Here is a 9,568-nt window from a genome sequence, read left to right on the forward strand (position 1 = left end):
GAGTTTGCTGAAAGTAAGGAAAATATATATACAGCTCGCTACACAAAGAATGCTTTTGTTTATTTTAAATTGATCGAGAGCTGGGACAACTCGGAATGCCAGTTACCTGTTTGCCAGGGTTGCCAACGCTATTTCTATTCTAAACTACACCTCCACCCATCACCACCCACCGCCAGACACTTCTCATTAGTCCAGTCAACGAGCTTTTCGTGCTTCACTCTTGCTATTTTTTTATATTTTTTTGGGTGATACAAAACCAGGGGGGAAAAGTGGCATTCCGGGACCGAAGAGGACGAGAAAGTGAGTTGCAACTAATTTCAGTTTAATTTGTGTCAGTCTTCGCCGGCGCTTTGCTCTCCTGCCGCCGCTTCGGCTCCTTCCGCTTTCTTTATTTTCGCACTTGGCCCGGTTACTTATTATCCTTGAGCGACGTGTAAATGCTGCTAATGACGACGTCAAAAGAAGCCGCCATCAGCAGGACACAAAAAGGATAAAGGCTTGCCTTATCCCTATTGCCGTCGCTATCTTACTCCATTCTCACCCTCACCCTCTCGTGCCGCCATTCTTTCGCCTTAACGAGTTCCGTGTTTAATTTGGCGGATTTATTATTTTAATTTGCGCACATTTTGCATCGCGGCAGCCATGAGTTTCGATTTTGATTCCATAATTAGAGGCCGGCAGCAACGACCTTCGGCCCCCAGGCAGCCTGTCAACCGAGGGTCCACAATGGCCAGCCCAGCATCCCGGGTCGATGATGCCCCATAGCCGTCTCAGATTCCGTTTTCGATTCCACGATTCCCGATGCCGAAACCCTTGGCATCCGCTCACATTTATGACCGTAATGCGCTTATTTTCATGTTAATTACTAGCAGACACGGACCGTTTCTACGGTAGCTCAGGTGCTCAGGCTTAGTTTAAAATGCACTAAAAGAAATAAGGCATATATATATATAAAATAAGGCATTTTATAAAATTAAAATTAAAAAATAAATTCAATAAGTGTTGCCAAACATGTTCCTAACGGCATTAGTACAGCAACATTTATATAGCAACATTTGCATAGAAAGATTTATGTAGCTACATCTATAAAGGAACATTTATCTAGCATTTTTTATGTAGGAACATTTTTCAAGCTAAATTTACATAGCAACATTGATGTTGCTACATAGCATAGCAACATTATTAAGAAATATTTCTTCTCTAAGCTAGTTTTTTAAACGTTAACAAATCTGTGTAATGAACAAACATTTTTAAAAATATAATTTTTTTAATGAATTTTTTCACAATTCTAATGATAAAACCTCTTAAAAAATTTGTCAAATTGAAAAAAAAAATAATTTCTAGCATCAAACACCAAGTCGATCTATCCATCTTGTCTGTCCCATGTAAAAATTTAATATGTAATCAAAAAAAGGGATTACTTTGTTGTTGGTTTTTTTTTTTGTACATAAATATATGTATAATTAATGATCGAATTGCAATTTGGAATTTCGGTTCATGTAATATTATAACATTGTAATGGCAGTGAATAGCTTTCTCTCGCCCTCTCTTTCTGTATGCCTCTATAAGCCTCTGCCTCCCTCACTCTCGCTCTCTTTCTTACTCACAATATGTATTGGTATGCCTGCCTCCCTCTGTTGCAGCTCTAGAGACGGCGCTTACGCTCTATCTCTCTCTGTTGCAGCTGTAGAGGTAGCTCTTTCCCTCTCGCTCTCTCTCTGTTATCTCCGATCGGGAAGTATAAATAGAGGCACTTCGATCGCCGCGAGCTCAGTCTGTCCTAGGGGTACCTAGTGTTAACATCGGTAGTGATAGTGATTGTGATTACCCTTCGACCTTAAAAGAATGACGTGGCCAATGGAATGCAACTGGACAAACAGGAAGTGATCTTCGATACGACGATTACCCTGATTGAAGTCACCCCGATTATACGTTTATACAGGAAGGAAGTAATCAATGACAGGGGTAAATCTTATTTATGACAATTATATCTTTTACATATTATATTTTTATATCATTAGTAGTTTACTTTTTAAAATATTTTTTTTGGACATCCAAAGTTTACAAATTGCATGTCTAAGTGAAAAGTAAATTAATTTTAATTCAGAAAGCAGACCTGAGTTTTTTAAGCTTAATAAATCTGCATACCGCAAAGATAATATTTGTAAAAATAACACTGTGTTTTACATTATTGAAAATGTTACGATGCAATCCCTTAAAAAATTGTATATGATATATTTTTTTGGAAAAATCAATGTTTACATATTGGATAACTTCGTCAAAAATGGATTAATTTCAATTCGGAAACCACTCCTGTGTTAGTTTTTTTAAGGTTAATAAATCTGCATACTCGATAAAACTTTTAAAAAAATCATATTTTTTTTAGATTTTTCCCAATTTTAATGATGTAACCCCTTATCTTGTTTTGAGAAAAATGGCAAAAATTTTGTTTTCCTCCTGACATGGCTAGATCAATTCGTCTGTTAAAGCTGATCATGAATATATATGATTCATAGTGTTGGAAATGACTTCTTCCGTGTGTTTCAAGCCTTTGACTGAAATTATAAAGCTATAAATTGGTGTATAAATAATTTTTCAATGTGCATTTAGATTTTCTCGTTTCCAAATAAATACATACAAATTTCAGATATATAGATATATATTTATATTTCCCTCTGCTGAATGGAAAACCTGGCCAAGATTTTTGCCAGGCGATTTAAATAATTGACAGATTTTCGCGACGAGCGCCGCTGGCTGTCTTTGTTTCCATAGTCTCAGGTCTCAGACCCCCCCCCCCTCAGTGCCAAAAGCCTTCTAATCCCTGTTGAACCCCCTAGGTCCACACCACTGGCAATCCGCGGGAGGTCAATTGAATGGCCTGTCGCCCCCCCACCGAAAAAAGCATTGCTTGCTTTTGTTCATTGCGACTGTTAAACTGTTTTATCTTTATGCGATTATGTCTGCTGGTCTGCAGGTCTACCCAACCCCACCCCCTTTAGGGTTTCCAGAACCACCCAGAAACACCCATTACACCCACTCATTCACTCGCAACACTCATTCCTGGCGCGTCAAGGAGAGGACCCAACTCTTTGCCCAAAGCATTTGTGTTTAACAAAGTTAAGTAGAAGACGTGCTCAGGCACGTTTCCAGTGCTGCTTTTGCCACCCCCCAGAGGGGTTTCCCCTCCTGAAGTAACCCGAAGCACCACCACCGACACCTCCCCCCCCAGAGGAGCCACCCCCGCCCCCCTCTTGGGGGTGGGTGGGACCAAACACCCTTGTTCTACATTTGTGCGCTGTCAATATTAGTGGCTGCCACTCGAAACTTTGCACAATGGCATTGGGGATATTTGAAAAACTGACAGATTCATTGGCAAGCCGGAAAAAAAGGGGGGGAGAAAGGGAAAAACTGGGGAAAAATGGAGGAAAAACTGGGTAAAGGGTGGGGTGAAAATAAAGAGTTGGGATTGAGGGAAAAAAGGGGTAAAATTATGGCATCAATGCTATAATTTGTAACCAGCTCTTCCTCTGACACTCCAACAGGAAGTCAGAAAGTGGCTGGAAGCTCTAGAAATGTATTAAATATATTTTAAGTAGGCTGAAGTAAATATTATATCTATTTTTATATAACAATTAAGACTTCTTTTATGTGTAATTAATTTTCTTTTAAGATTTCCCAAGCTAGACTCATCAATTGTTAATGTGAAATGGGTTTTCTTTGGTAATTTAAAAATAAAATATATTTTGTGCTAATTTTGTCACAGCCTCTCCCTCCACGGGTTACTCTCCATAAACTGTTAAGTCCCACACTTTTCCCATTTTCCAATTTCCCCCCCCCCCCCTTTTTGATTCGTTTCCATTTTGGAGGCAACAACTTTTTGTCAGTTGTTTTAACTTGGCCTCCGGGTTAAGGAAAAAAGGGGTCGCAAAGAGTTTTATTTTCGGTGGAAGTGAAGGAAGGACGACTTCTTTGCCGGGAAGTTGCCCAGGATTCGGGTTGGTTTGGTCTGCCAGGGGAGACTTTTGTGTTATCAGCAGTCAGTTAGTAGCGTAAAACTTTTTAAACGTTTTCGAAACAAGTTGAAATTTAAATAAACCTTTGCCAAAATTTTTTGACGATGCCATTAACTCTTCCATCTCACTCATCCTTTAGAAAATATTGTGTTTTTTTATTGAATTTAAGCAACAAAAAATTGATTAAAAGAAACAAGTTAAAGTCGGACTTAAGTGTATTTAAGGAATTGTTTTTTAAATTATTTTAAATTTATATTTTCCTTTATTATCAACTTACAATTGGAGCAAATGCTATTTTCCAGAGTTCTTTTCTCAAATATATATATTTTCCTTGTTGCTAAAAAGAATATGTATCTTCAAGCTGCCAAAAAAAAAAGAACTTCAAGAAGCTTCAATAGTTTGGTCAAGAAAACCAAAAGGGAAAAGTGCCAGCGACAGCGATAGCAACAAAATAATAAAAAAACCAACTTCTTACCAAAGTTGACTTTGACACATTGGGCCAAAACAAAAGCAAACACACACACAAAACTAAACGAAAGAGTGTTAAGTGTTGCAAAATATTTATTTATTACTTCCAAAAAAGATTATAAATTTGGGTTAAATTGAGAAAGAAAGGAAAAAGCCTATTTATTTACAATAAATATTTCCAATATATATTTATTAAATTTGTATTAAACCTTAACCTGTGTCTTGTATCAGAGAGACTCTCCCATTAGTCCCATTAATTTGCCTTATCCAGTGAGCTTGTAATTAACATCAGCTCCATTGGCTTTGAAACTAATAAGCCAAGTTAAAAAACCCCACAGAGAGTGGGAAAAGAAATAGCCAAAAGAGCCAAGTCGAGTCGAGAACAAGACCAAGTCCAAGGCGAAGCGAGATTAATGGATTTAATCGCGATGAAAGCGCCAGTTTTTTTTTTCACCAAAAATCGGTGATAAGCGTTGGCGATAAGCTTGGGATAAATTGGAGCTCATTAGGCTGTCCCTATCTCCAGGTCCCCATCCTCTAGAATTGGAGCTATAAAAGTCGAAAAGTTTGAGCAAATCCAGCACAGTTTTATCTGCAGACTTTAGTGAAATGCAGTACCTGAAGACCATAGTTTTTGTCCTGCTCGCCGGTGTCCACCTGGGCAGTTCAGCTCCCCGCCAAGGCAGCTTCCTTCTAGTGCCAAGTGTTCCCTTCAACTTCCCGGAAGTTGAGAATCCACAAGAAAAGCCCAAAGAGAATCCTGAACCGAGACATCTTGTTGTGGAACAGCCAGCGGGGGAACTAACCCAAAAGGACCTCGAGCAGTTGCTTCGCTTTTCCAATGAACTGGGACAGACCCAGGTTCAGGCCAGAAAGTTTGGTTTCCATCACAAGTCGGATAGCGATAAAGATAAGGATAAGGACAAGGATCGTTTTCCGTATATCACATTAGTTGTTTTCCCCCCGAACAACTCAACAGTGAATGTCACCAATCAGGCCATCAACGAAGGCGCAACCACTGGAGTCCGAACTGGCGATCCTCTAAGGACACCCCTAGCCTATCCTGTACCCGTTCCCATGCAGTATTTCCGGAGACGCGGCGATGAGGATTTACCCCTGGGCTATCCAGGAATATACGGATGGAATCAGCCTTCACTCTACGGAGGCTTGGCAGGATCGGGTCTGGGAGGATTGGGTGGCTTGGGAGGCTTGGGTGGTTTGGGAGGAGGCCTGAGTGGCTTGGGAGGTCTAAGAGGTGGCTACAATGGACTGGTCGGTGGATTAAATGGCGGCTCAACTGGTGGATTAAATGAAGGACTTAGCGGAAGTCTTGCCGGTGTGCCCCTGGTGCCCATAACCATTGGCAATGAAGTGCGTTATGTGCCACTAAATCTGCGTATGTTCCGACAGTTGGTCAATACTCCTGTCAGGGAAAAGGATGATCTGATGGAGGAGGACGATATAACACCCTTTAATGCAGTCAATAGAGAACGGGATACCGAGGAGGCTGCGGCTGAAGAGGAAACTACCAACGAGGGAGAGGCTTCTCCTGAGACAGGATATGTTTCTTTAAGTCAAAGAAGGAAACAACGACGACGAAGGCCTTTGCAGTCTATCACCCAGAAAATGCGACAAGTGCAGTTTCTGTAAAAGATAAAGGAAGCTCTTAAACCTGATAACGACACCTGCCTGAAAGACACTTTTTTTTTTTTTTTTTAATTAACAAAATAAATCAACTTTAAGAAAGCACAAAATTAAATTAAATTAAAAGGAGATTATAATTTAATAAAGTAACTCTTGGAACTCTATTCATTTTAATTTGCTGTGAAAACAATTCAATCAGACGAAAGTATATATGTTTTTTTTTTTTGAGGGAGGGGAAAATCGTATAGGAATTTTCCCCAAATTTTCCCTCCTCCTGAATGTGTGCGTGTGTGTTTGTGTCTAATTGATGGCAACATTCTTGCGTCTAAAGCTCAAGGCTAAAAACCCTCAGTGTGCGTCTGTGTCAATAATAATAACAGATAGATGCGACTGGCAAAAACCTAACTGAGACACAATAACAAATTAAATAAATATAAGAAGCTTTTAAGTTAATAGAAAATTCTATAATTGAATTTTGTGCCAAACAAACAGCAAAAACCTTCTCGTCTGAGGGCCATAGACTCTTGGAGATATTTAATCAGAAATGCAAGCGAAATAATAACTCAAGATGGACGGAATTCCTACAAATACATGGAAACAGAAGCAATTTAAATTATTGATTAGAAGCCAAGACAAAGTAAATGGAATTTAACAAATGCCAAGAAAAAAAATGAAATGGTGAATTATGAAGAGTCTTGTAGAACGAATTGATTGATTGATTTTTGCCATTTTGCATTTGTAAAATAATACATTAAAATAGTTTTCAGCAATTATGGCTACGTTTAAATATTTTCCCAGCATAAATACACAAGTTTATTGAATCTTAATTGGTTTTCTGCCACAGATTTAAAGGCTTAAAATATTCTCTATGGAACAGTAACAAAAACCGTCATAGAAATGTAGAAACTAAATGTATTTTTAATCATCTTATTAATAAAGTAAATACATTTTTCATTTTCAATTATTATAGTTTACGTATTGAATAACATAGGTTGCAAGCTTTAGGGCACATTTTCCCACAATTTTCCACACTTTCCCCCCCGCACACTTGACCACAAGTGCTAGACCAGAAATAATAACGAACAATAATGGCAAATGTACAAAGTTAAAGGCAAAAAGGGAGCGTCAAGATATTGACACAACACTCTGGATGATTGCGGTGTTAAAGTTGAGAGCTGCCAAGCCACGTAGATATATACTCCGGCTCTTCTCGCATCTTTGTATCCCCGTGTATCTTGTATCTGGTGGCTCGTATCTTTGTATCTTTGTACCTCTGTATCTCTGGCCCGGGCCTGTCAGTTGTGCTGTGTGCGTGCCAGCGTCGGCGTTTCTGTGGTAGAAACACTTTTCAAGATTAAAACAAAAAGATTTAAGTGAATTATGTTAAAGTTATTTTGCCTCACGCACTCGACACTACAGATACATTTCTTTGGGGAAAGAGAGGGACGTGTAATATAAATATGTGCATAAAAATAAATACAGAACACGAACTCGTTTTATTTATTTATGCAGTAAGATATATACACTGGGTCTTCTTTTGCAGATTTATGTGAGTTCCAGCTTATTGTCGGGTTTATTAGATTTGATTTACTGCCAAACAGAGAGAGGTAGAGAGAGAGAGCTTTCTCTGGGCACTTTCCTTGTCAAGAATGAAGGCCTAATGATTGCATGTTCTGAGATTTCCAACACTCAGCATCACGCAAGATGTGTCACTTTTGGGCGAGATGAGGTGAAATCTTTAATTGCACTTCCCTCGGCACCTATAAGAGCGATGGTGTTGGGTATCAGTTAGATCATAGAACCAGGAAACCCTGCACCATGCATATCCCCAGAAAGTTACTCTTATTGTTGGTCATTTTTCTGGCTCTCATAGTCAAAGGAGAGTGCCGCAGAAGCGGTGAGTTTTGTACTCCTGGAAGTAGAATCAATAATTTTGCTTTACATCCAATAAATTTATAAAACCAGGCTATCGCTTGCCCAAGATCCAAGGACGTAGTGCCTCCGATAGTCCCTCCTCGCAGGATGTGGGCAGTGGTCGGGATTTGATGAAGAAATTCATGATGATGCGGGGCTTATTCCAACAGCCTAGTGACAATGTGATCATTATAACGAATCCCTCGGGTACAACCACCACAACAACAACGCCAACGCCAACCACAAGCACCACAACAACCACTACCACCAGCCCCACAAGCAACACCACTGGCAGATCCTTTGCTGAAGACAATAAGGAACCACAAGGAGCTGACAAGGAGCTGGCCATGGCTGCCCTTTCAGGGTTAGAGGATCGCCTGGACTTGCCAGAGGCAGAGCCATTGGAAATTCAGGAAACCGATAACCACAAACCGAAATTACAAAAGAGATTCAGGGTCAAAAACCTGCAGCAACTTGGCAATGCCAAAAGAAACCATGGGAGAAAGACTCTCATTCGGCGTCACATTCACAGGCATCACAAGAACAAAAACATGAAAAACCAGAAGAAGATTCCAAAAAGTGGCAAGACTTCAACGTCTTCGATTAATAATCAACAGCGAAATAGTGAGGCATCGACGGTGAACTTCATCGAACCCTATCACAACGATCGGCCCCAAAGGCAGACAAGTCAGTCCGGCAGCGATTCGCGACTTCAACGGATCTGGAGACGCTTTCAGATTGCCAACTGATTGCTATCCATAATTAATGTCAAAAAAAAAAACATTAAAATATATATCTCTTTTTTTTTTCTTTTTTTTATAAAGTGTAAAATGGAATCTCTGAAGAATATCTGCTAGAGAATATTCCCTTAAAAATATTATAAAAGAAGTGTCTTAATGTGTGACTTGCTAAACTTGCTAAAATATCCAATACAAACTTTAATAAAAAGTAAACAATATCAACTAATAACTAAAAGTTACTATATATTATCACACTGTACAGCCAATTAAATTTCAGCGACACTTTGGCAGGACAGAGAACAAAAACTTTGCCAGGACAATGCTGGAGAGCACACAAATAAAGGAATATGAATATCAACTGCTGCCATCTTGAAGAGGTTTTAAATTTCATTTTGGCATATTTTATGGCAAATTGGGCAAGAACAAAGGGCATTTATATATGTATAGTATATACAGTGTGTATGGAGTGCTGACCCTGAAACTTTTCGCGTTGCACGTGAAAATCCTTTTCCATTTTTTGTTTTTTTTTTCTGTTTTGGAGAACAATTGATAAGGGCGAAAAAAAGAGAAGCGAAAAGGATTGGGATTAGGCCAAGTCAACGACTCTGCCGCACAATTTTATATAAATAAAATAAGAGAGAGAGAGAGAGAGAGAGAGAGAGAGAGAGAGAGATAGAGAGAAGAGACGCCAAGGGCCAGACGAAATATGGGAACATTATATCCTGACTGTGGCAAGTTCAAGGATGTCTGGCACGCCCGTGAACCATGAAAATAAAGCGTGAACCGGAC

General features: G+C 39.3%; 2 protein-coding genes across 2 annotated transcripts; both read left to right on the forward strand.

The window, feature by feature from the left end:
- The first annotated feature begins 5,090 nt into the window (after positions 1–5,090).
- LOC110182546 (uncharacterized) lies at positions 5,091–6,131 on the forward strand. Its single transcript, XM_020950593.2, has 2 exons — positions 5,091–5,661; positions 5,797–6,131. Exons 1-2 carry the CDS (start codon positions 5,091–5,093, stop codon positions 6,129–6,131), a joined length of 906 nt encoding a protein of 301 aa, XP_020806252.2.
- A 1,812-nt stretch (positions 6,132–7,943) lies between these two features.
- On the forward strand, positions 7,944–8,788 carry LOC110182547 (uncharacterized). Its single transcript, XM_020950594.2, has 2 exons — positions 7,944–8,022; positions 8,091–8,788. Exons 1-2 carry the CDS (start codon positions 7,944–7,946, stop codon positions 8,786–8,788), a joined length of 777 nt encoding a protein of 258 aa, XP_020806253.2.
- Positions 8,789–9,568: the final 780 nt, after the last annotated feature.

Source organism: Drosophila serrata, unplaced genomic scaffold, assembly GCF_035046125.1.
Source record: "Drosophila serrata isolate PLE 108 unplaced genomic scaffold, ASM3504612v1 contig_23, whole genome shotgun sequence".
Classification (NCBI taxonomy): Eukaryota; Metazoa; Arthropoda; class Insecta; order Diptera; family Drosophilidae; genus Drosophila; species Drosophila serrata.

Bases quoted from the DNA above. Each gene is read 5' to 3' on its own strand.
- LOC110182547 (XM_020950594.2), top strand. From the start codon at position 7,944: ATGCATATCCCCAGAAAGTTACTCTTATTGTTGGTCATTTTTCTGGCT. The intron at 8,023-8,090 runs GTGAGTTTTGTA...TTATAAAACCAG, and splicing joins AGGAGAGTGCCGCAGAAGCG to GCTATCGCTTGCCCAAGATC.
- LOC110182546 (XM_020950593.2), top strand. From the start codon at position 5,091: ATGCAGTACCTGAAGACCATAGTTTTTGTCCTGCTCGCCGGTGTCCAC. The intron at 5,662-5,796 runs GTCTGGGAGGAT...GATTAAATGAAG, and splicing joins CGGAGGCTTGGCAGGATCGG to GACTTAGCGGAAGTCTTGCC.